The sequence below is a fragment of the Anolis carolinensis genome, chromosome 1 (assembly GCF_035594765.1).
Source record: "Anolis carolinensis isolate JA03-04 chromosome 1, rAnoCar3.1.pri, whole genome shotgun sequence".
Lineage (NCBI taxonomy): Eukaryota > Metazoa > Chordata > Lepidosauria > Squamata > Dactyloidae > Anolis > Anolis carolinensis.
In genome coordinates, this window is record NC_085841.1 from 359,134,326 (window position 1) to 359,162,022 (window position 27,697).

Consider the following 27,697-nt stretch of genomic DNA (forward strand, 5'->3'; position numbering starts at 1 on the left):
CTCAATAACAACGTGCTGAGCAGCGCGGCCCCTCATTGGTCCGCCGCCGACTCGTGACGCGCTCGCGCTGGCTTCTATTCCCCTATTGGCCGCGGCTGCGTGCTCCCTCGGTTCTCATTGGCCTGGCATCCCAAGGAGGCGATTGGGCGAGGCGTTCTACCCTCTTCCCCCCTCCCTCTCCCGTTTCTATAAGTGGAGGAGACTTCTGATTGGTCGGCTGAAGCCTTCCTTCTCCCTCCTTTTCTCTCTATCTGACTGACTCCGAATGACAAGGCGCTGCACAGGACGGCCTGCCATTGGTGGATTCTATTCCCGCCCCCTTCTTTTCCCATTGGACGCCACTGCTGCTCCGGGGAGGCCATTGGGTGAGGGAATGCTACGCTCTACAAAGCCCGCCTTCTTCAATCGCGAAGGCTTTAAAAGGAAGTCAAAGTTTCCACACCGAGAGCTCCGCCTTTTTTCTTCTCGCGATGCGATTGGGTAGAAGCTTAAACCGAAGGCGTGAGATGATTGGCTGGCGAGGGCCCCGTCTCTTAGGAACGGGAGAAAAAGAGGGCGGGGCCGACGCGAAGGCTTGTTTGTGGTGGCGAAGGAAGAATTCAACCCGCGCCGACTGCGCATGCGCCTCCAGGCCTGCGGTGGGGATTGCGGCCTCCCTCTGCCTTCCAGCGGGCGCCATTTTATGCTCGCCTCAGTCACGGGCGGAAAGAGCGCTGCGGCTGCCACCGGCCTGGCCTGAGGTAATCGCGCTTTCCTTTTATACGGAACGGGGAAGGTATTTATTCGGGAAGAGGGCGAGGGCTGTTCGTTTTTAATGGCGGTGTTGTTTTCTGAGGGACACGGGAGGGGGAGGGGGCCACGACGACCGTTACCGGAAGGGGCGGTGCGGCGAGCCGGAAGTTAGTGTAACGTCAGAGCCGCCATTGTAGAGGGCGCTTCCTGTCACTTCCGTTTTCTCCCAAAAAGGGAAAGACGTTTGTCTTACAGGGATGTTGTGTGTTTTCCGGGCAATATGGCCATGTTCCAGAAGTATTCTCTCCTGACGTTTCGCTCACATCTATGGAAGGCATCCTCAGAGGTTGTGAGGTATGGAGACTAAACAAAGAAGGTTTGCTTAGTTTCTTTGCTTAGTTTTTCCATACCTCACAACCTCTGAGGATGTCAGGAGAGAATACTTCTGAAACATGGCCATACTGCCCGGAAAACACAACAACCCTGTGATCCCGGCCATGAAAGCCTTCGACAACACGTTTGTCTTGCATTGTCATTCTTTAACTTCCGTAAAAAAATAGAAACAACCCGTGAAATGAATGAATTACTTTGTCTGAAATTTTACTGATTTTTTTTTATACTCCAAGGTAGGAAAAAACTAGTGATGACTAAACCTTCGGTGCCTATGGTACAATTTTGCTCCTTCTCCTTACTTAAACATAAGAGACATCTTTTTATCAATGTGTATTGATACAGTAAGGAGCCCCGGTGGTGAAGTGTGTTAAAGCACTGAGCTTCTGAACTTGCAGACCAAAAGGTCCCAGGTTCAAACCCTGGGAGCGGCGGGAGCACCCGCTGTTAGCCCCAGCTCCTGCCAACCTAGCAGTTGGAAAACATGCCAATGTGAGTAGATCAATAGGTACCGGTCCAGCGGGAAGGTAACGGGGCTCCATGCAGTTATGCCGGCCACATGACCTTGGAGGTGTCTACGAACAACGCTGGCTCTTCGGCTTAGAAATGGAGATGAGCATCAACCCCCAGGGTCAGACATGACTGGACTTAACGTCAGGGGAAACCTTTACTATTGATACAGTACACATAACACACATGACACTAAACATGTAAGACATCCCTCTAGCATCTTGAGCTCTGAAGATGACCTGGGAAGGAATCCCACTGGAGCACTGCAGCACACCAAAATACTTGGGAGTTACCCTGGACTGTGCTCTGACTTTCAAGAAGCACTGCTTGTATGTCGGTGGGCGCTAGAAACAATATCATACGAAAGCTGACTGGCATAACCTGGGGATCACAATCAGACACAATGAAGACATCTGCCTTTGTGCTTTGCTACTCTGCTGTTGAGGATCCATGCCCAGTGTGGAATACATCTCATCACAGTAAAACAGTGGATGTGGCGCTTAATGAGACATGCCGTATCATCACAGGATGTCTACGTCCCACACCACTGGAGAAATTAACTGTTTAGCAGGTATTGCACCAACTAACATCTCTTGGAAAGCCTGTAATGAAAGGACCAAGGAAGTGACATCTCTGGCCCGTCCTCTGTTCGGATATCAGCTATCATGCCAATGACTTAAATCAAGAAACAGCTTCCTAAGACCCACCGAGATACTCGCAGGAACACTTCAGCCAGTGAGAGTCTAAAATTGCAGGCTAAACCCGAAACCTCAATCACTGGCTGATACCAGATGAGAAACTCTCTCCTGGACACACAGAAGACTGGGCAACTTGGAAGGTGCTGAACAGACTGAGTTTTGGCACCATGAGATGCAGAGCCAACCTTATGAAATGGGGCTACAAAAGTGGACTCCATGACATAAGAGTATGGAGAAGAGCAAACCGCAGACAACCTATTACAGTGTAGTCTGAACCCTGTCACATGCACAATGGAAGACCTTACAGCAACACCAGAGGCATTCCAAGTAGCCAGGTACTGGTCAAAGGACATTTAGTGTAATGCCAAGTTTTTAACTTTGTTTTTAAAATACATTACAACTGTACCCTTGGTTCACCACTGATATGATAAATAAATAAATCCCTCTTGCCCACATTGTACACAAAGTCAATCCTTACCCCTCATACCCATGCACGTTGCACCTTGACTTCCATCCCTCATCATGTGGTGCCTGTAACATGACTTACTTACTCTTCTGTCATGTTTGCCCATAATTTCCTCTTAGAACCATTTATCATTCACTTCTTTGACTCTCCTTCCAGATATGCCATTGCCCATTTTCATTTCTTTACGAACTCTCAATTGCTTTTGCCCACCAAGTTGTTAATAATTTTATTTCTTTCCCACCTCTCCTCATGGCAGGTTACAAAACAATTAAAATACATTACCACAGCAAAGACACTACAAATACACGCACTAAAACATAGCTCCATAAAAGTTACATACCAAAACATATATCTATGAAATACCTATTAAAAAAACCAAAAATAGAGGTTAAACAAAGGTAAAGGTACATTAAAGAGTCCACCTCTGGAGGTTGATGTTCATCTTCATTTCTAAGCTGAAGAGCTAACATTGTTCGTAGATGCCTCCTAGCTCATGTAGCCGGCATGACTGCATGGAGTGCCATTACCTTCCCGTCAAAGTGGTACCTATTGATCTACTCACATTTGCATGTTTTCAAACTGCTACATTGCAGTAGCTGGGGCTAACAATGGGAGCTCACCCTGTCCTGTGGATTTGAACTGCCGACCTTAAGGTCAGCAAGTTCTGCAGCTTAACGGTTTAACCCACTGAAACCTGTTTGGCTGCCATATTTTGAACCAACTGGAGTTTCCGAACATGGTACAGAGGGAGCCCAATGTATAGCACATAGCAGAAGTCCAACTTTGAGGTTACCAGTGCATGCACTACCATCTTCAACACTAGTCCTACTCCAAATCTAGGAAGGGGCGCAGCTGGCGGATCAGGCAAAGCTGACAGTAAGCACTCCTGACCATCGCATCTACCTGGGCTGACATTTGGAGGGACAAATCCAGGAGTAGTCCCAAACTGCGAACAGAGTCTTTCACAAGGAATGTAATCCCATCCAGAACAGGTTGACACACCTTCATCCCCAGATTAGTACCCTTGATGGCAAGCATCTGTTTTTGTCTGGATTCAGTATCAATTTGTTTTTCTTCAAGTTGTTGGATATCTTGGCCATTTGCTTGTAATCCATTAGTTTATCTTTCCAATCCTCTTTAGTTTACACTTTCCTCCCTTTCCAATTCTTAGCAGTCAGCATTCTTGGTGCCGCAAAATTATATTGAGCTATGTCTTTATCATTCCGATTGAAGCCTGCTCTAAGTCCATCAGACACATCCCCGAATATTTTTGACCTTATTGCACAACATTTTCTTTCCTTAATTAATTTATTCCAAAATTCTTTAACATTCTCACATAACCATCACATATGGAAGAAAGTGCCTGTCTGTGTTTTACATCCAGCACCTATCTTGTTGAGATGTAGGACTGGTGTTGTATAACTTAGATAAAACATTTTGTATAAATTTTCCATAATTGACTCTGCTATTGTAAATCTATCTATGGCCCCTATGGTGATGGGAATGCTAGTTTCAGTGTGATAACCAGTAATGGTTCAGCCATTATGTCTTCTACACTTACTTCATCATTCTGAAAGCATCATTGATCTGCAATAGAATTATTCCAGGGACAGACCTGTTCTCTAAATAGTACAGAGACTAAGTAGTTGTTCTACCATAAAAGGTCAGGGATTTCTTTGTTGGCAGTCCTTTTGGTAAAGATCCAGAGCTTCTGTATGTGAGTTCTGCATCTGAGATGTCCACTGTGCCTGAATTTGGACCTTCCACCTGCTTTGGTTAATGCTGGGCAAGGCTGTGTGTGGATTTGGCTGTTGTAGAACTGATTCAACTCTCTCTACACCAGGCCTGCATGACTTGCAGCCCTTCAGGTGTTTTGGACTGCTGTTCTCAGAATTCCTGACCATTGGAACAGCTGGCTAGAACTTCTGGGAGTTAGAGGCCCAAACACCTGGAGGCCTGGTCTACACCAATCAAGTGATCAGAATCACAGAATTGGAAGAGGCTCCAAGAACTGTCTAATCTTATCCTGTCATGCAGAAATAAACAATCAGTCCTCCTGACTAATGGCCATGCAGCCTCTGCTTAACACCCCCCCCCCCCCCCAGAGAAGGAAACTGAATCAGATTCCCAGGCAACTCTTGCCGTCAGGAAATTCTTAAGGCTTAGATTAAATCTTTTTCTTCAGCTTGAATCCATTGCTCAGTGTCCTCAGTGTATCTAGAACAACAAAAAACAAATTTCTGTCTCCTCCTTTCAAATATTTAAATATGGTTATCATGTCCACTCTTAGCCTTTTTCCCCCCCAAGCTAAACATAACGGCTCCCTAAAGTGTTCTTCACAGGGATTCATGGTTTCCAGACCGTTGATCATTTTGGTCACTTGTCAATATCATTCTTGAAATGTCAGGCCCAGAACTGGACATAATATTCCAGGATGCAGTATCCCCAAAATTACTTTCAGATTATGCTTAGTTTGAAATTTATGAGGGAAAATTCTCCAGGGTAGACTTTTTCTCCAAAAAAAGGAAGAGCTAATTGGCATACTATCACAATTGTTCAGTTCAACCAGAAATTAAAAAATTGTGACACATCCTGGGAAGCATGGTGTTGCTGTTCATGTCATTGTTTTCAGGCACACCCATCATGCCATTCTCATGACATACAAATTGGAATGGGGCGGGGAGATGATGCTCTTCCTTAATGTTAATCCTGATTCTGTCACCTAGGGCTGACATATTTCCTATTTGTTTAGTGAAGCAACTAGTGTGCATCTTTTCAGCCAAGAAAATCTTCAAATACCACTTACATACCACTTACATACCCTCAATAAATCAAGCCCACAGTCTTAACAGTGCAGCTTCATTATAGAATTAATGTTGTTTCTCATCACTTGAACTTCCAAGACTCAATGCTATGGAATCCTGGGATTTGTCGTTTGAAAAGACACCAGTCTTTACTAGAGAAAGCTTAAAGGCTTTGTAAAGCTAAATCTTCCAGGATTCCATAGCAGAGAGCCCAGATAGTCATGTCAAACTGCATTAATTTTACAGTCCAGTAGCACTCTGAGAGACATAACACGCACAGAAGAAATTAAATATTACTTTTCGTCATGACTTGAGGTTGAAACACTACTGGAGGAAGAACCAAATTGGTTCTCATATTACAGGTGATGAACTGTTACTCCCTCAGTTGTGATGACTTTTGAGGAAGGAAGAATATAAAATGAGTACTGAAAACACTAAAGTGTTCCTGAAACATTGAACAATGTCCACAAAATTTGGCCAGCCTTTGTTAGATACATTTTAGTTTTCATTGTGCCTGATTTGCATTGGCACCCTCCTTTCTGGAGTTCGTTTTCAAACATACATAGTTCAAAAATACACTTGGGCGAGTCCTTTATTTAACCCAGGATTTAGCACATTTGTTGAACAGTAAGCAAAACTGGTATTTGTAATTTTTCTAAGCCTATCTTGCTTCATATATTCCAAAGAGCTGGAAAGAAGATATAGAAACTCAGTTTCCCAAAACTCTTGTTTTCTATCCCAAGGGCCTAGGAAGGGGTTTATTGCTTTGTCATGGGAAACCAGGAATATACAGTAGTGTGAAAGAGGTCTAAGGTAACTGCACTCATTTGTTGATTTCATTCATGTGCTTGCATGTAACCAGCAGGGCAGTGGGGTTCAAAGTGGGGCAGTCCCACGGGAGAACATAGTGTCCTGAAGCAGATAGCTCCTGGCCACATTTTACAAGCCCAAAAGTAGGTGGGTTAAATGCACTCTGGCAGATAATGTGAGTTTTCACAATTTGTGTGGTTTGGTTGCTTTCCAATCCCATTTGGTGAGTGTCTGCTTTGTTCCCCTAGTGTTATCAGTACTGGATTGGTATCCCACTTCTAGGTTTCTGTGCATTACTTTGTCCACAAGGTTCTCTGAGTAGGCGATCTAGAAAGGTGGGAAATAAGGCAGCATAAAATAAAAACTTGGAGAGCCAAGCTCAGAAATCATGACAAACTACTGTTGTGATTGCTTTCTATGATAGATTACTGACACTTTATATCTGTTATTTCAGCTGTATGACTTCAGAACTCACCCTAAAACGGCATTTAAGTGACGTGGTCCTTGAGGCAGTGACAAGCAAAATTGAGCAGTGATGAAGTACTTCATGAAGGTTCCTGTGACATCAAATTACTTACAAAGAACAAGAATTTCAGTTGCAAAACTGGGAAATAGAACTCAAGAAGAATAATCTTCACATACATAGTTCTGAGGACAGCTGAATGGAAGCTATAACATTCCATATGTTGAAGCAGTTGACAAGATGGTTGTAGATCATCAGTAGGGGGTCAGAAATCATGTGAGTTAAATGATGGGGGACCTTTGAGTTGAATGTTGATCCAAATATGGCACCAGTTTAAAATTCTTGGAGTCATGATTGGAGGAATCTGAACTACAGTGTATGTGTGGACATATCAGATAGCCCAGACTGTCAGTTTTAGATAACATGAAGCTGAAATAAATTTGGGTACACCTAAGTCACATATTGACTTAGTTTACTCCATGAATTACATCAAATTTTCTTAGGCAAGGAATACTCAGGTGGTTCTACCACTTCTGAAATATAGCCTACAGCGTCTGGTATGTGTTGGTGGTCTCTTGTCAAAGGACTAATCAGAGCTGACGCCGCTTAGCTTCCAAGATCAGACAGGATCTTGGTAGCAATGAAAATCTGGCCACAGTGCTGCAAGTAGAAACAGCACTGTGGGAGTGGAGGTGAGGAATAACATCCTTATAGAATTTAGTATCTGAAAATGATGATCTAAATATTATTCAGTGTGACTAAATAAGCTTGGTTGTGTAAAGATATAGCTGTGGTAGTGATTCAAAGAAGCTTTAAATTGCTTATTAAACAAAGGAAGACATGTTGAAACTTGCACTTTCCTATAGCAGCTCATTTTCAAGGATAAACCATTTAGATGGTAGTATCCCTTATGCTGAAGAAGTTATGTATACTGTGAAAATTAAGTCCTAGCTTTTAATTTGGAATCCAGGTAGTTTGTTTTTGTTTTGGTCTTGTTTTGGATGTACTTTTGTATTTTATCCATTTATACCAAATAAAAAGAAATGCACTTATAAACAGATGATACAATGTTAAAAATAGTTTCCTAATTTTTAATAGAATAAAGCTCCTGAACAATTAAGGTGTGCTTTTGTGAAATTGTTTTAGCTGGTCTCTGTTCAGTTGTTTATAAACCTGGCATCAAAGGGGATAGAAAAATTAGTGGAAATGGTTTTTTGCTTTGCATATTGTCCCAGATTTGAAGTTAAATGAGCTGTATGCCCATGGTTTTTAGAGTACTGAGTTTGTAACCTTATCACAGAAGTAATTTTAGGCTTGTTTGTTATCTTGGACCATCAGATGCCCATATTTTGTGGCAAATCTTAGGGGTTTTATAGACTTGGCAGATCTGGGTTCTAGTGCATACTGATTACACGTTTTGTCAGTCACTCTCTCCTCCAATCTCTATCCTCATAGGGTTATTCTGAGTATGTAGCAGGGCCCACAGTATCAAGTTCCTTTTTCTTTTCAACAGGGTCTTACCATTTTCAGGAAAAGCTTGCCTTTTCTCTGAAGAAGATTGTTAGTTATTCTAGGGCTGGTTCTTCACATCAAATACAAAATGCTGGTTCTTACATTTGTGTTATCTTCATGCCCTGTTGTATCAAAACTATATTTCATTACAAAAAAAATGTTTTGTCTTGCGTAGCTAAAATAACACTACTTTCAGCTAATATAGGGGAAACCCAGGGTTTGCAGAAGTAGGAAAATAGCTTAGTGGAAAATCCTAGGACATGGGGACCAGGTTCAAAACAGACTGAAGATGCTCTTTTGACAGAGTGACAGTAGGCATGTGGGGAGAAGTGAAAAATAGTTCCTGTAAAGCAGTGGTTATCAACCTGGGGTCCCCAGATGTTTTTGGCCTTCAACTCCCAGAATTCCTAACAGCTGATAAACTGGCTGGGATTTTTGGGAGTTGTAGGCCAAAAAACATCTGAGGACCCCAGGTTGAAAACCACTGCTGTAAACAAAACACGAACCCTCCACACTGTAGCCGTTGTTGCTAGCCTCAACTCATTCAAGATAAGAGGAAATGGCTACAAGTGCCACACTAATCTGTGTGACACCTTTTCCATGCAACAGAATGGAACAGGCACTCCATACCTCTGAGCTACTGAGGGAAAAGATCTCGGTCTAAAGAAAATCCAGTTATAAAGAAATATTCATGGCAGTCAAAGGTCTGAATCTTCTGTGGCATTGCTTTGTGAGGTTGGGAAGGTTTTCCTCATAAAATTGACCTAGAACATCTGAATTTTGTGGAAAATTGTATAAAATATGTCTTAATACAATCCTGGACACACAATTTAAAAGATTAAGCAGGACTGAGCCTGGTTTATACTTCAATAGAAAATCTCCAGGGTTAGGAAAGACTCCTATAAGAAACATTGGAAAGTCAGATAGATCTGATAGTACTATGCTACAGTGACTAACAGCCTGGTTCAGTGTAAGGCAGGCTCCTCTGCCTTTCAACTGGGTATCTTTCAGTGTAGGGGACATAGCTGAGCTTTCTCCCTCTGTAGTGGAAAAGAGTCAGTTGTAAATCAATGCTTTTTGTCTAGTTTCAACTGTCGGATAAAACTTAAGTAGCCATGGAATACAGTACTTTATGATGTTTATCAAAATACAACAAGAATAACTATGCTGCAACTCTTCTGCTTCGTAGTTGAAACTGGCCTATGCTTGATAATTCTCATTTAGCTTGTTTGTCATTGTACAGCTATCACAAGTTGCTAGAATATGACTTTTTATAAGGAACATGGTTATTGTTGGAATGGGCCTTTTGGAATCTATATTAGGAGAAAATGTCAGTGGTATGTCTGCTGAAATGTAACAAGAAACTGCACATCTTGCATAGCAAATTTATTTCATCTGAGACAAAGTGAAATGACCTGGTTTCTTCATTCAAACAATATTTCCTCGTATGGAAGAAATGCCATACTGGGAAAGTTAAAAAATCTGTCATCCCAATCTTCTCATAATTATGAAAACACTCCCTCCCCATCCCACTGGAATAGTGAACATTAAATTTGGTTTATATGCTCCTGCAGTGTTATGGTTCCTGAATCACATGGTGGGAATGATGTAAAATGATTGCCACATGGATCTTCCTGGATGCATGCATTTTTCATTCTTCTTACTCCCCAGTGTACATTTGTGCATATAGTGATATGGGCCCAAGCAACAGGGAAGTGGAAGCTACAATGCTTTTGAAATTCATTGGCTGCTAAGCTGCTTCTCAAGACAAGCCTATCATTTAGTACTCTACAAAACCATTTTTAGCAACTACAGGTGCATAACTTATTTTCTCTAACAGCATAAGTAAGCTTATGCAAAAAATACTTTTGCTTATAAGAGCCTACTTACATGTTTGTTCCTTAACTTCTAAACGTGGTTTTATTCACCTCTACAGATAAGTGATGTTCTAGAATGACTATTTGTCTTGCTAAGTTATGGCAAGTAGAGACAGGCATTCCTTTTTTACAATCTACAAAGTTCAAATAATGGCACACATTTTATAGGAGTGATTCTTTACTTTTGGTTTTCAGTCTAGGCGCTTACAGGACCCACTGAGTAACTCACTTTACTGAATTGTGGAGACTACTCAGCTTTTATAATGTATTAAACAGGATGTAGGGTTTTTGCATTGCTAGTTTAACATAATATCCTGGAATTATGTGTCCGCAATTATAACAACATGTAGTTTCTTGGTTTCTTAATCACATCAGTGCATGTGTGTAGCTTGTCATTTTGCCCTCAACAGAATGTAGATATTAATATAGCATGAGCCCCAGGGAAGAGGAAAGCAATCCTTCCAAAACCTGGAGCAGTGATTTTGTGTAATAGGGTCCTAACCAAGATGATACAGTTCTTAAATCACTTGTGAGATTGAATACATATGTGTGTACTGCTATCATACCAGCCTTTTTGCCTTTGTTTTCCTCTTTGATCAAATAATACTCAAATCAAAAACTTAATTGGAAAAACGTTTAGTGCAAGTTGGTCGCTCAAAATATTCTTCCAGGACATACATAATGGCAAATACATTACATCTCGTGTTAAAAGTAAGAACAAGTTACATGTTTTCATCATCAGATTCATCCTCTTCTTTCAGAGATTCCTGTCCAAAAAAAAGAGAATATCAGGTTTTACAGCTTGCTAAGTATGAACAACATATAGCAAATTAAAAAACAGCTCTCCACAATCTGAGTGAAAGTTTGTTGGTTTATAGAAGCTAAAACTACAACTGGTATACAAATTTCTCATTGTCCCAAGCTATCTTTTCCATAGCAGGTGCTTTAAAAAAAGCTAGCATATCAAGCAAGCCAAACTAAATCTTGTAAGATCGTTACTGAATCTGTCATAGACCAGCATGGCTGCCTTTGTTTTCTAAATTATGCCAGACACTTTGACATGAGGAAACTACTTGGAGCCACTCCAATTGTGAGTAGTCACTACCATCTACTTTGGAGTTCCACTATTTACCTTAGCATATTTTTCAGCTTCTTCCTTAATGTCTTTTGGGACAACTTCATGTTTTCCTTTAGTTACTGTGAATTAAAAAAAAACATTTTGAGGATATCATCAGATACAACACTACATCTGCTTGCATATCTGGCTGACAAGAATTGTTTTCATTTTGCATTGAACTTTGATTTCATATTACTTGACTAATTATTCTACACTGAAATTATTTAGTATAGTACAACCTCTGGGGATATATTTCAAGACACATAATGCCCTGAACACAAGAAACTACAGATAATAGCAAACCTTATATTTTGATTATACCTGAGCCAGAAACATACCATTGAATTTGGAAGTCCTAGAGAGGTACATAAAGATTTCTGGGGTCAAACATTTTTGGAGCATGGTGAGACTGTAATGCAGACTGTAATGCCACCTGAGGCTAAGAGAGCATGACCAAGACAGGCAGTCAGTCTCCACAGCTAAACAGGAAGTTAAGTCCTGATCTCCTTGAGTTCCAATCCCATACTCAAAGCACTACACCCTCACTGGCTTTTGTAATTTAGAAATATTTAAATACGTAACTGCTGACATTACTTTATAATGTGAGCATTTTCTTAAAAGAACAAATCTCAAAAAAGAAAGTCTATGTGATACATTACTTTCTCCAACCCAACTGAGTTCCAGTTCAAAAGCTTTGTCTTTTACTTCATCGTGGACTATGTAGATTCTAGAAACAAAATAGAAACAATCGTTATTTTCAGTTATCCAGCAATAGGAAAAGAGAGATCCTGAATTTTTGGAAGGAAGGGAGCACTTGTAAAGTAACTTCGCCATGTTTATAAAACAGGCAGTTCTCAGCAGTATTAAACATAATTAGTCCTCATAATAAACCAGTTCTCACATGCACATCCCATAATTGAAGTTATAGTTATGGAACAAATAATCTGAAATCGTTCTTATATAAAATATGAATATGACTCTGGATCTAAAAGGGAAAGTCCAATTTACCTTGAAGAATAACCACCCAAGCAAGAGTTAAAAGGGTCTAATTCACAGCCAACTCACACAACTTGTCCTACAATATCAAGTGTTTCTTCAATCAAAAGCTAAAATGCAACAATTTAAGCATGAATGATACTCTATAAAAACTTACATTTTTGCAACTTCTTTAACAACATCACGACAAGTCATGTCTTTCATCTATGGATATATTGATAAAATTAGTATTTAATCATATGGAGCAAAAGATGTAAACAATTATATTGTAATATAATTAGCAGATGCAGCTGCCAAAACAGGATATTTGCTCATGAAAACAGCTGTATTTATGTCCTGCTTATATTCAGTACTGCCTGCATCTGACAATGACTATCAGTAAGAGCTTAGATAACCTCTACTCAGAGGAAGTTCAATTTGACACAAACTGTAAACTAATTCCCATTTAACCATTTCTAGTTTTTGTTCACATAACAGCCAAATTCTAAATTATAGTTAATCTGAAGTGCAATTAGTGGAAATATGCCAGTTTCATGAACTACTAAGAGGAGACACAAGGAGTGTAAAATCCAGATTTCTGAAACTCATCTTTATGAAATAAAATCTTAATTTTAGTGCTATGAATTGGCATAGGCATAGTTAGGATGTTCCCCATCTCCTAAAGACAAAGGCAAATTTGGTTGATACTTTCCACCTTTTTAGGCCACCAACAGGGCAGAATGTGTCAGCCAGTTTCACAGGAAAATCTCTTTATAAGTGCAATTTTGTTCTGGATGACACTAAGGGAAAGCCTAGGGTATTTTAACATTTCAACCAAATGGCCAAGTTGGAGGAGAGAAAGCCCTCTCAATCTCTATTAAGAAATGCATTAAAGGACTCTGGTGGCGGAATATATTTTCTCTCCACCACATTATCTACTAAAAGACAGGACACAGGCAGCCATTACAGCCTCCACAATGATAACTTTGCAAGGATATATATGCATGTACAAGGAACATAACTAAAATTGGGAATGGGTGGAGACCTTCTCACTGGAAACTAGCATTCTGCTGACAGAACAAGAGTTCTAGATAGCCACATCTGAAGACTGTACAAATCTTGAAATTCCCTGTGAGCACTAGTTTCAGAGGTTCCTCAGCACTGTAGGCTATTTGTTCAAAAGCAAATCAACAAGAAATTAGGCTTCAAAACATTCTGTACCAGAGAACAGGCTTACCTGGAGCTTTTCAATTTCTGTCTTTGCAGCCTGCCTTGCTTTCCCAATGGCACATCCCCAGTAACCCTGTAAAAGCAACAGAAGTTAACCATGACTTTCTGTGAAATGGAAGGTAGGGTTTTAAGAAAAAGCTTTAACGAAGTATAGCATACCAATATAGAAATATACGAAAGTGAACCAGGAGTTCAGTCAGTGGCTTTTGAAATCGAAAAGTGGTGGTGGACCTGCACGTTCCTGGTTTGGGACTGGCCTATTCATTACCAGATACCAGTTCTCTCCTTTTGAGCACATTACAAATGGGCTGTATTCCTTCATGCAGGTTCCTTCTGGCCCTCAAAACACTGCTTGTTCAAAAGGAGTAGACTAAGAATATAGTAACTAGGTCAAGAGAGACTATCAACTGGCCCTTGATCAGCTTCTTCACATTGTCACCCAGGATTTTCATAGTAAAGACTTACAATGAGGACAAGGCCACAGTAAACCAGCTTTGTGTTGATTCCACTTTGATTTTGTTTGAGGAAAATGAGGTGGATGGAGTCACATACTGAATCAGAACCACACCTTTCTCAGTCCTTTTTACAAATACAGTGTGCTTAAAAATAATACAGCTGCTTTTATAATTTGATTGGGAGGGGAGAAGTAGGGATGACAAATGCAGCTTTTTAATAACGTGTCAGAAGCGACTTGAGAACATACTGCAAGTAATTTCTGGTGTGAGAGAATTGGCCGTCTACAGAGACGTTGCCCAGGGGACGCTTGGATGTGTTACTGGGAGGCTTCTCTCATGTCCCTGCAAGCTAGATCTGATAGACGGAAGCTCTGTCTCGTGGATTCAAACTAGCAACCTTCAGGTCAGCAGGTCACAAGGGTTTAGTCCACTGCACCACAGTGCCTCCTCTAATACAGCTGTAGCCATTAATTACAATGAAGCCAATGTTTCCAACCAGTGCAGCTGAAGGAGAGCTTATTTCTTGGGGGGCAAGAGGTGGAATCTCTGGATTTCCCTGCACAGTGGTTGCAAATTGGGAGTGTAAGCTGCTAACTTCCATGATAAATAAATCTAAATTTATCTACTAACAGAATCTTAAGTCTTCTGCTTTTGCTGGTAGTGTGTTTCAACTTCTGCCATCTTGCTCCAATCCTGCAGCACACTCAGCTTCCATATATGCCTCATTTTCCAACACTCCATAGTTTCAAATAGAAATGTTGATCTTTTCTATTACACATGTATAGTACCTTGCAACTGCTGTGGCTATATCCCATCAAGCCTCTTTAGCACAGAACTGTAAATGCCTCACGAGAACATCAACTGCTTCCTCCCTGGAGTCATATTTCCCTTTGAAATGAGACCCTGCCTTTTTGGAAACATTACTCAACAAGACTAAGCAACTAGTATAAATTTCATCTTGACAAAAACGTCATGATTACCATTGTCAGCTACAACAAAAGCGAAGTAATTCTATAATAATCTTAAACATGATCTGGAATAATAGAAATTGGATAAACTGATATGTTTCTTTAAACTCAACACAATGTTTTCTAAAGAACTGGAAGCTTTGTGTAGAATAGAAAAGTAGGATATTTAAAGATTGGTCAATAACCATTGTTTATTGACTAAAACCATTGATAGAACAATGTTAACACAAACATTTGACAACAACATTGTTTACTATCATTTCCCCCTCTTTTTCTTATGATACACTGTTGATTAAGAGCACTGATAATAAAACATGTTATATGGTATTATCCTGAGGTTAAAGTCAGAGCGTTTTTCCAAAATTTTATAGTTTAGTATTACTAGATTTACAAACACTAACACTAGAATATTACATTCCATAAAGGAAACAGCATCTGAAGGTCTGGAGATAATTGTAGTTTAGTAGTAGTAGACACTATAGAGATGCTGGCTTTGGTAGTTTTACATATCATTTTTGTGTTCTATTTTGCCTTTTTTTGAATACAGAATATATTTTCAAAAAGCAAAAAAAATCACATGTACATTTATAATAACACAGTAATCTGTAATTGTGTATGTACACCTGCCGTCAGGTGTGAGGGTGCATTTCTCATCAGAAACTTCCCAGTAGTAGATTATGCCATTGTGAAACATGTGGCTAACTTTTTTTACTAGCTTCCATACACATGAAGAAGTTTTGTAGAAGTCTCAATATAAAAACAGTATAAAAAAAACTCACATATGAAACACCTGAAGGATCAATCATGTACAACTGAGCACCATCGTCATCATCATAGGAGCCCAACATGAAGCTGGAAAGGGCAAGGAATCTTGTTAGGACAGGACCTGCCAACTATAGAGAATTCTGACAAAAGTTTGACCTCATGCAAATAAAGAAATGTCAAAATAATTTCTGATTGTTTCATTGAAGTCAAACCACAGCCAGCAATCACCATATTTTGTTCTAAATATAACCCTTGTTGAGAATGGCAAGACAGTGATTTTGTAAGTGACAATGCACCATAACGTTCAGTTAAGGCAGGCACCTATTTCAACTAGACAATTTGTTTAAGAGTTCTGCTACACTTGTGTTATGGATCGAAAATTTAAGCTTTTAGTGTATTTAAAATTACAAAGGAAGGAATCAAAAAGTCTAGGGTATTGTTGTTCCAAATACAAATCCAGGAATGAAAAGGAACGTGCTGAAGGATTTTGAGGGTGTCCGTCTTCAAAATACTGTATATACATATGCACACCCTTCTTGAGTCAAATAACTTCTAGAGTTGCAGCCTAAGGGCAACAAAGCTGTATACTTATCCTGTGCTCAGTAGCAAACTGGAAACACTGAATTGCTGAGGGGGATTTGGATATTACTTGTGACATGACTCAAATATCATTCTGTTCAACTCAGAGGAAATACGTCTTTGAAACAAGTCATTTATTCACCTTGAAGAAAGCTCTCCATAAAAACATGACTGGCAGGATATTGTCTGTAGCAATTTTTCTGCCATTCCCTCATCTGAGGGTTAAACTTCACCCCAGGTGTACTTCTGGTGCTACCGTCCTTTCCTTTTCACCTAAACACTCATGGGTTCTTTTAACCTGGTATTTTATATACAACTGCTTATTGTTTTAGGAAGTTATTATATGCCTTGAACCATTGCTCACAGGATGTTAATAATTGGGATAGATTGAATAGAAGTTCCTACCTGCAGCCAAAAGGTCTGACAGCACTGTATAGTGTGTAGGCGTGTACATACATAGCCACTCTGTCTGCAAGATGCTATGGGGGAAGAGAGGATGAATTTTAGACTGTGGAAAATAATCATTTCTTCATTTAAATCAAAACATTTTTGTCGAAGAAGCAACGGTAACCTGTAGCCATGTTTCCATATCACACTAAGCCATGGTTCATCATTATTTATCCAACTAGGAACAAGTGAGCCTCATGCTTGCTCTTTCTTTCTGCCTCAAATGCAAACAAGGAGGATTTCAGAGGTTCTTAGTTGACTGCTTTACTGTGCTGCCAAGAATGACAGGCAACATTTAATCCCAATTCCTGTATGGTTAATTTAAAATAAGGAATTTCAGACCATAGTATATGAAGCAGGTTTGCTTGAATTAGCCACAGTTAGTATTAACCACAACTCCAGTTCTGAACTACTGAGACAACTGGCTAACTGAAAGTGGAAGTGAATTTCCCAAATATTACACAGACCAATCAACCAAAAAAATGTTCCCCGTGTCTTGGTTTTTAGGCCTATTCTTGAGGTTACTTTGGGTGCTGATTCAGAAAATTGCATTGGATAGACTGCATCAGCACTAGTTTCTTCGATATGGTTATCATCATTCTCTATGGGCTAGCTGCTATCAGATGAATATGACATGTGTTCTGTATCTCCAAAACTAAAGCCGATATGTGAAAACTGGTGCCATTTTTGGAATCAGCAGGTCAACGTGGTCTAACATTTGAGACACCAAAATGTGTGTTGGCCAGTGATATTTTTTGCTGAAGGAAATGGAAGGTGGAACCATTCAAGATAAGTTTAGCACTATGTCCCAACATGGCCTTTGTGTTTCAGGAGCTATATAAACAGCACAAATTTAACTTACTTTCAGTGGAATATTGTAACCATAGTTGGATCTGAAGTTGGAAGCTTCTTCCCTTGCTATGTCAGCCAAAGACCGAGCATCAGCCAGAAGTCCTGCTACGGCCTGAAAAAAGGACCATCATCTCAAAATAAATTCAAGTCTGGAATTTGAATCTCAACACATCACCCTCCAAGTCTCATTCCAGCATTATCATTTACATCAGGAATGTATTTAACAGTCACATGTTCCCAGAACCGGTCAAACTAGCATTTCCACTCCCACAAGTTGAGGCCAGAAATACTTCCTGGTTCCAAACTGAAAGTCACAACTTGCTTATCCAAGAGGATTTTTAACAACTGGATCATCACTATTTAAACGTACCAATGTGCCAAACAATAAGAACTACAAAATTCTCAACACTGACTCACCATTCCAACATGTCGATCAACATTAAAAAGACGTTTATTGGACCCTTCTTCATAAAGTTTGGATAAAACTAGTTTTTCCACTCCAAAGACTACACCATCTTTACACCGAATCCCAAGTGCTGTACTGAAAAGAAGTCAGAGCAGAGTAATCAGCTCATTGCATTTACTTTATAGAACATGTTCAACTTAAAAATGCTCTAGAAACTCAAACATAAATGTTACAGGACCACTAAGAACAGTAACAAAAGCCAATTGACATATGCTGATCCCATGAATTTTAGGTAAGGAATACTCAAAGATAGCTTTGCCAGTTCTATTCTCTAAATTACACCTCACTGAAATCTTAAACAGCAGGTCCACTTATACAGAAAGGTAGTTTCTACAATGCACTTTATTGCTGGCCCATCTTATTAGTGACCTTGCAATATATAGCACATGTATAATTTATTGCCATGCCTCCAATTTTTGAACATGCCCACTGTGCCTGGCTATTGCTTATTGGTTATCAGTTGCTGTTGAGTTTCTTCTTTTATTATTTTTATATGTTTTTATGTATCAGTTAATTGTAACTGAATGTATCTTATGTTGTTGTATTTTATTGTTGCATTACTGGGCTTGGTCCCCATGTAAGCCGCCCCGAGTCCCTTCAGGGAGATGGGGCAGGATATAAGAATAAAGTTGTTATCATCATTATTGTTGTTGTTATGATTAATCAACAGGGGTGTGCAAATCCATCCTATTTTTGTCCTAGTTTCGTTTTGAATTTTGGATGGCCCCCATTCTATTTTCAGGAAGATTCCCAGAGATTTGAATTTGAAATTTGGAACCCTGAGTTCAGTTACTGTTTCTGGAAGGATCTCCCCAAAACACAGGATGAAAACAGATCGGAACTCTGTGCCATTTTGCACACCCCTATCAATTAATATATCTGTCGCTATAATCAAAGGAAACATTGCAAAAACTAACAACAAATGAAACATGATGTTCTAAATATTTGATATAATTGTTATTTACAATATTTTTATAAAGGTTTCTAATGTCATGAAAATAACCAACTATTAACTTTTTGCAATTTTTAATGGAATTATACATAATTCGATTGAAAGCATTCCCAGCCTGAGGATTTTGGACTCTGCTTCACTGTTATGAATCAAGTAAGACTAGTTTCAATTTTGAAATAGAATAAATGAAGTTACACTTGGTAGACACTCATCCCTAAGACATACACATGGTACAAGAGCCCCGGATGGCTCAGTGGATTAAACCAATGAGCTGCTGAACTTGCTGACCTAAAGGTTGGCGGTTCAAATCCAGGGAGCAGAGTGAGCTCCCACTGTTAGCCCCAGCTTCTGCCAACCTAGCAGTTCAAAAACATGCAAATTTGAGTAGATCAATAGGTACTGCTCTGGCGGGAAGGTAACGGCACTCCATGCAGTCATGCCGGTCACGTGACTTTGGAGGGTCTATGGACAACGCTGGCTCTTCGGCTTAGAAATGGAGATGAGCACCAACCCCCAGAGTTGGACATGACTAGACTTAATGTCAGGGGAAAACCTTTACCTTTACAGGCAGTCCCTGAGTTACCAACATCCATTGAAGTTTTATTTCCTATCCATGTTTCCGCTGGAAGCCAATTTTTTCACAACCCAATTACCACAGGGACAGAAAGTAAAGTGAAATCTTCTGAACAGGGGCACAGACAGCAAAACAAACACTACCCTTCCCTATGTTATCAAAAGCTAAAAATAAATAAATCTATGACTGGTGTTACACCTTTAAAAAGTGCCTGTTCCAACCTACATACAAATTCAACTTAAGAACAAACCGACAGAATCAATCTTGTTTGTAACAGGGCCTTCCTGGATGCAGATAGGGATACTAATTCTATGCCAGCATATTTGTAAGTAAGATTTTCAAATTGTGAACCCTCTGGATTCACAATTTCCACCAGCCACAGATCATTATGTCCTATACAAAAAAATGGCAGGAACATGAACACATATCTACTGAAGCACCTGGATGCATGTCACCACCATTTAATAACAACCACCCAGAACCAAACCTCTGTGGATCCAGGAAACCCACTGTACTTGCAGACATGTTACAGTTAAATCAATGTTGTTTATTTCTAATATCTTGTTTCCATCAATGCCTGAAATTGTGGGAACCTGCCTGAAATTGTGGGAACCTGCAACCAGGTCAAGGAGATAAAACTGGGACCAATAAAGTCATTGGTGATCACTCATGTATGAGTAGGATGGTCCTCAAAGTCTTGGCGGTTAGTTTGCAGGCAACTGCGGAGAACTATTCTCAACCCACTTGTTCTTCCACAGTGAGGACATCAGTTTCCAGATGTAAGGCGGTCCCCCAAAAAAAAATACTAGGTGGCCACATGAATTTGTGATCCTGGTTCTATTCTCCAGAGAGAAAATACTTCCTAGTGAAATAATCCTCTACTTTAGCAAATAATTTTCAAATGACGAAAATACAAAAACTTATCTTACTCTCACCTGCTATTTTCAACAGCTTTCATAGCATATTCTACTTGAAACACTCTGCCATCTGGAGAAAATGTGGAGGCCGACAAATCATACTGAGAGGAAGAAAAAAAAAGTATTTCAAAGAAGAACTGCAGCAAGAGGTGACAAAACTTGAGCTGTACTGATCACATCTCAATGTAGGCGGCTTCCCCCACTAGATAAATAAATTCTCTCCCAAACTGCTCATTTTTTCCTGAATATTTATGCTGCTTCTATGAAAGAAATGCACGAAAACAAGAAAAGCATCCACTCTTCCAAGTAGTTAGAAAGTTTGGAGCATTTGCTATATTGATACATATAATTACAAGTGGGGAAATTAAGTCCTGCTTAGTTGGTATTTTCCTCTTAAATAAAATTAGGGTTGGTAAAGGTTTTTTAAACAGATACTACACTTAGGTTCTTTGTTGTGGAAATACATATTCTGTTCTTTATCAACACCTGAAATTTTTTGAATCCTGAACTGTGAAAACTGATTGCAAAGTCTAGAAGCTGCTTTTACATTGTTCCTAATCTTGTTTTTTAATCATTGTAATTCTAAAGATGGTTGTATATATTCCATCTTATTGTGTTTTTATTTGTACTTATTTAACTAAATTACTCTCCCAGATTTTTTAGAAAATGAGGGTAAAATGAGCAAGTAAATGAACATCTATTTTGTTGTTACCTTAGCAAAACCTATCCCAATAACTTTGTGGCTGTTCCACCCTGTCTGGTTTCAAAGTCTCAAGAGATGGTCTAGCATACACTAGTCAATAGCAACCTCTGCTGGTCAATCAGGAAATTCAGTTACTTTCTGCACTTTTAATTTTTCAGTTAAACTCTTGGGACTTCATCACATTAGAGCAGTGGAGCTTTGGTCCTCCAGTTGTTTTGGATTTCGACTCTCAGAAATCCCAGCCAGCTAACCAGCTGTTGTGAATTGTGGGAGCTGAAGTCCAAAACACTAAAGCAATTATCCACTTTAAATTTTGTGGCTGCCTCCTACAGAATTCTGGGGTTTATAGTTTAGTGAGGCCCAGGATTCTCTGGCTGAGCAGTTTTAAGCCCATTCCCTAAACTACAAACTGCAGAATTCTGCAGAAGGTAGCCACAAGATTTGAAACTGTCTTACATGATGCTGTCTGTTTAGGATTAAATTTCTTTGCACTGGGACTTGTTATAGCTGATATATGAATTAGTTTATTTCATTTTTAGACTATGATGTCCTACAACCAAAGTTACATTTTTTTCCTATTTCAGCTTTTTTTTTTAAGTCAGGAGAAAGAAAAAGAAAAAAAACTGCAGATAACCTGAGCACAGTTCTAGGCTAAGCCAAGCAGCATAGGCCTTTTTTCCCCTGAGAATTAAAGGCATATTTTCCAAATATATCCAAGAATAACAGGGAAGTCTTTAGAATTAGAATTTATTAAATCTCAATATCAGTGGTTTTCTCCTACTAATACAACCACTAATTTGTCATAGTATAACACAGCCCAACAAAAATATTTTCTTGTGCCCTTTCTACATATAATCTAAATTTTCTGCTTTGAACTGGATTATATGGCAGTGTAGACTCACAGAGTAGAAGTGCCTTGGTTTTTAGGCCTGTTCCTGGGGTTATTTGGGGTGCTGGTTCAGGAAATTGTATTGGATAGACCAAATCAGCTCTTGTTTCTTAAGACATGGTTATGATGGTTTTTTATGGTCTAGCAGATGGCACCTAGGAGATGTCATATGTTATTTATCTCAAAACCTAGAGCTGATGGGAAAATTAATGCCATTTTTGGGATCAGCAGGTCAACGATATCCATAATCATTTTGAGGCACCAAATGGATGGTGTAACAGAAACAAGAAACACACTTTTGTCATCAAATGCTTGTTTAAATTAAAAAGTCTTTTTTAATTGACTAGCCTACCAGTTATTAGGAATTGTGGGAGCTGACGTTCAAAACACCTGGAGGGCCGAAGCTTGCCCGTGCCTGATCTAAGGAGTTTATAGGTGATAACTAGAAGTTTGAACTGTGCTTAAAACAAACTTGCCATTGAAACTCCTTCTCCCTTGTCAGTGTTCAAGAAGAATAGGGACAAGCTGGAAGGTGTCCAGAGAAAAACAACTAAAACCATCAAAGGTCTGGAAGCCCTATGGGAAGTAGCTGAAGACCTGGTGGTGTCGGCAGGTTTTTGAGTAATTATATTGGACTACCGCCGTTTTCTGAGCCTGAATATATTGCACAACATTTCCCTAGCCTAAAATGATACATTTTAATATATTGGTTTTATGGTTCCCGTCCCCTTGATCTGGTCATGTAAGTGTGATTTACAGTAGAGTCTCACTTATCCAAGCTAAACGGGCCGGCAGAAGCTTGGATAAGCGAATAACTTGGATAATAAGGAGAGATTAAGGAAAAGCCTATTAAACATCAAATTAGGTTATCATTTTACAAATGAAGCACCAAAACTTCATGTTATACAACAAATTTGACAGAAAAAGTAGTTCAATACGCAGTAACGTTATGTTGTAATTACTGTATTTACGAATTTAGCACCAAAATATCACGATATATTGAAAATATTGACTACAAAAATGGCTTGGATTATCCAGAGGCTTGGATAAGCGAGGCTTGGATAAGTGAGACTCTACTGTATTGTTATAATTGTATTATTTTACTTTGTTTAATAATGTGTATTATGTTGTTATGTAATGTTTGTGTTGCTTTTATGACTGTAAACCGCCCCGAGTCCCATCCAGGAGATAGGGCGGTATATAAATAAAGTTTTATTATTATTATTATTATTATTATTATTATTATAGCTTGGGGATCTGGGTATGTTTAGCCTAAATGTTTAGCCATGTATTGGTTACATCCCATTAGGATTACTACAACATGATCTACATGGATTGCCTTTGAAAACTGTTCAGAAACTTCAATTTGTTCAAAGGACACAGCCAGGATTCTAATTGGAGATGGAATTGTCAGCTGAGGGGACAGCTGAAGGCTGAGAGGGGACATGACAGCTTTATGGTTTGGTTCCTGCCTATTTACTTGGCCACATGTCTCCTTATGAACCTGTCTGGGCCCTAAGATCAGCCAGGAGGCCCTCCTCTCGATCCTATCTCCCTCATAAGTGAGGCTGGTGGTGAAGAGGGAGAGGGCCTTCTCGGTAGTAGCCTCCTGATTCTGGAATGCCTTCAAAAGGAAAGTAGACAAGCACCCACTCTCATAACTTTCAGGAAGGAGTTGAAAACCTGGCTATTTAAGCAGACTTTTGATAATGGTAAAGAATATCAACCACCTCATCTGACAGAACTTTAAATGGTTATTAGAGCTATAATTTGTAATGCTGGATACTCTGATTATAGGAATTGCCTGGTTTCAAATGGCGTTTAGATATATACTGTTTTTAGAGAACTAAATGATGGGTTGTGGTAGTACAGTGGGTTAAACAACTAGCTGCAGGAAATCTGTCAACCGGAGGGTCAGCAGTTCAAAGCCACAGATCAGAGTGAGCTCCTAACTGTCAGCCCTAGCTTGTTAAGTTAGCAGTTCGAAAGCATGCAATGAATCATAGATTCATAGAGTTGGAAGGAACCTCATGGGACATCCAGTCCAACCCACTACCAAGAAGCAGGAAAATCACATTCAAAGCACTCCCGACAGATGGCCATCCAGTCTCTGCTTAAAAGCCTCCAAGGAAGGATCCTCCACTACACTCTGGAGCAGAGTTCCAGATTGTGAAAGTAGATCAATACAAGTAGATCAATAGGTACATCAATGCAAGTAAATCAATAGGTACTGCCTCAGCGGGAAGGTAAAAGGGTGCCCCATGCAGATATGCAAAATGTGGCGGCAACACGGGAGATGCCTACAATAACTGGCTCCTCAGCATGAAAAAATGGAACAAGAGCACATCCCCATGGCTGGAGTTGAGCATAGCATCCAGATGCGGGAGATGGAAGAAAAAAAAGGAAGACCTTTACCTTATCTATTATATGCCATTGTGTAAAAGGCATTAAATGTTTGCCTTGTATGTGTTTCTGTAATCTGCTCAGTCCCTTCAGGGAGATAAAGCGGAACATAAAGTGTATTATTATTATTATTATTAATAGTATTTTATTTATTTATTTGCTACATTTATATGCTACATTTATATTTATAGTATTTTGAACTGTTTATTTATGTCTATGCTATGATGCTATTTTGCTTTTATTAAGAAATGATTATTGTTTGTTATATCATTTACTGTATTTGTTAGTTTTGCTGTAAGCTGCCCAAAGTCCCTTTGGGGAGAAGGGGCGGGATATAAATAAAGCTTATTCTTAGTATTATGTTTCAATGTCTGAAAGGATGGATTACTGCAATGCATTTTATGTGGTTGTGCCTTTGAAGATGGCCCGGAAACTCCAATTAGTACAACGGGCGGTGGCCAGGTTGTTAACAGGAGTGAATTATAGGAAGCGGACAACCCCCCTATTAAAACGGCTCCACTGGCTACCAATAAGTTTCCGGTCCCAATTCAAGGTGCTTGTTATCACCTATAAAGCCTGAAGCACTTCGGGTCCAGCCTATCTTCGCGATCACATTTCTACTACAAACCGGCGTGAACTTTTAAGATCAACAGGGGAGGCCCTTCTCGCACTCTGTCTCAAGCACAGTTGGTGGGGTAAGGGAGAGGGCCTTCCTGGTGGTGGCCCTCCAGCTCTGGAATTCCCGAGATAAATTAGGTTAGCCCCCACTCTGGCCACCTTTCAGAAAGGAAAATATGGTATATAGTATGTAAGTAATATGCAACACTTGAGAACACTATCAAGAGGACAGCAGATTTTGCTTGTTTTTCATTTATTCGATTTGACAAGATTGAAATCAAACTAGAGGCTACAGCAGCTTTATGTTAAGGCTTATGTGAAGGATTACCTTATTGTACATCTGCATGTTAAGAACTGTTTATTTAACTCGATTCAATGCTGAGACAGCAATTTTGATTGTTAGTAAGTCAACTATAAGACTTCGTTTGGTTTTTATTTCTATTTGACGTAATTGGCACTTAAACTATAAATAGGAATAGTTTTTCCATATTACCTTTGCAAGTGTTGCCAAGTGTATGCCTTTATGTTAAGAACTATACTATTGTAGTGAATGATAATACAAATAGTGGATACCTTGAGTAAAGTATTCATTGCAATATATACTACGAGTAAACAGAAGAGATTCCATAAGGACAGGGCCTTGATCTACCACTGTTTCTAGCCAAATTCAGTTTAGATTGATGTTAAATACGACACCATAATCCCCTTGTGCAGCTTGTATAACAAGTGCCACTAAAAGTTGTTTATATAGAGGATAACATTACATTACCAACAGTATTTACATACTATATACCATACTTTCCTTTTTTACGTTTCACTGTAGATTATAGACATCTCCGTTTTGAGTCACCTTTCAGAAAGACCTGAAAACTTGGTTATTTCAATGTGCCTTTGACTAATTCAGTTACAATTTGTGATTCCTTCTACCTCCATCCTATACCCAGTCTCTGCACTTTACTACTGGTCCATCTTATCAGTGGTCTTGCAATATATTGCACATGTATTATTATTGCCCTGACTATTTCTGAACACGCCCATTGCACTCGGCTATTGGTTATTGTTGAGTTTATGTTTTATGATATTTTGTTTTTTATGTATTAATTCATTGTAACTGAAATGTATTTTATGTTGATATGCTTTATTGCTGTACTGTCGGGCTTGTTCGTATGTAAGCCGCCCAGAGTCACTTCAGGGTGATGGGGTGGGATATAAGAATAAAGTTATTATTATTATTGAGGAGGGGGAGAACTTGGGCTGAATGGATTTAAATTGCAGGAAAAGTGATCCCATCTCAACATTAGGAAGAACATTATGTCATTCTAACTGGATGGCCCCCCAAGAGGGTCTTCCTCTAGGGGCAAACCAAGAATGGGCAACTTGGAAGTCCCTGAACAGACTCAGAAGTGGAGTGGGCAGATCAAAAGACAACTTGGCAAGGTTGGCACTACCTGGAGGAATCCTCCACCTTGTGTGACTGTGGAGCTGAACAAACAACTCAGCACATGTATGCTTGCCCACAATGCCCTGCCTCATGTACGGAGGAGGAGTTGTTTAAAGCTACAGACAATGCGGTTGCTGTTGCCCGCTTTTGGTCCAAAACTATTTAGTTGCTTGTGATTTTCTTCTTCTTCTTTTTTAATTTCCATTATTTGAAATGTATTTGCTGTACAATGCTTTTGACACGAAATAAATCAATCCTGTCATTAACAGCAGTTGAATATACAGTAGAGTCTCCCTTATCCAAGCCTCGCTTATCCAAGTTTCTGGATTATCCAAGCCATTTTTGTAGTCAATGTTTTCAATATATCGTGATATTTTGGTGCTAAATTCGTAAATACAGTAATTACAACATAACATTACTGCGTATTGAACTGCTTTTTCTGTCAAATTTGTTGTATAACATGATGTTTTGGTGCTTAATTTGTAAAATCATAACCTAATTTGATGTTTAATAGGCTTTTCCTTAATCCCTCCTTATTATCCAACATATTCGCTTATCCAACGTTCTGCCGGCCCGTTTAGCTTGGATAAGTGAGACTCTACTGTATGAGTTTAGACGAGGCTGCTAGGAATTATGGGAGTTGAAGTCCAAAACACCTGGAGGGAAGGCCCAATTTGGCCCAGGCCTCGTCTAGAAGCTCCTCCTAGATTCCTTCGCTTTCGCTTTCCCTTCAAGTGACTCAGCGGCCTACCAACAGCTATGCCTCTCTACGAGTCGCACAGAGATGACGTCACCGCCCTGTGTGTATGGCCGAGACCCTCGAAGTGAAGAGACAAAGCTCTCCTCGAACCCCTCTCCGCTTTTTTCCCCTTTTTCAGAGAGCCCTTTTCCTTCTCCTCCTCAACCTTACTTACCCCGGTGCCTATGGAACTCATGGCGGAGGAGGCCTGAGAGCAAGCAGCCGGCACTCTTTCTCCACCGCCGCCTCACTCACACTGCTCAGTCACTGCTCAGCAACGCGCCCAACTATTGGACAACTGCCTCTGGAGTTTTGGCCAATCGCCTCTCGCTGATAGCAGGAGGG

The 27,697-nt window shown here is 39.7% G+C and overlaps 1 protein-coding gene and 1 long non-coding RNA gene across 2 annotated transcripts; one reads left to right on the forward strand and one right to left on the reverse strand.

Annotated features, from left to right (window-relative positions):
• Positions 1-380: 380 nt before the first annotated feature.
• LOC103280632 (uncharacterized) lies at positions 381-24,914 on the forward strand. Its single transcript, XR_507445.3, has 3 exons — positions 381-740; positions 6,865-20,708; positions 22,654-24,914. It is a non-coding gene; the product is annotated as an uncharacterized LOC103280632 (long non-coding RNA).
• Positions 10,883-27,685, reverse strand: psma3 (proteasome 20S subunit alpha 3). The gene is made up of 11 exons (XM_003227141.4): positions 27,528-27,685; positions 20,578-20,660; positions 18,068-18,191; positions 17,661-17,762; positions 16,757-16,830; positions 15,787-15,859; positions 13,592-13,657; positions 12,533-12,579; positions 12,039-12,106; positions 11,395-11,459; positions 10,883-11,029 (listed from the first exon to the last, which is right to left on the reverse strand). Exons 1-11 carry the CDS (start codon positions 27,546-27,548, stop codon positions 10,985-10,987), a joined length of 768 nt encoding a protein of 255 aa, XP_003227189.1. The 5' UTR covers positions 27,549-27,685; the 3' UTR covers positions 10,883-10,984.
• Positions 27,686-27,697: the final 12 nt, after the last annotated feature.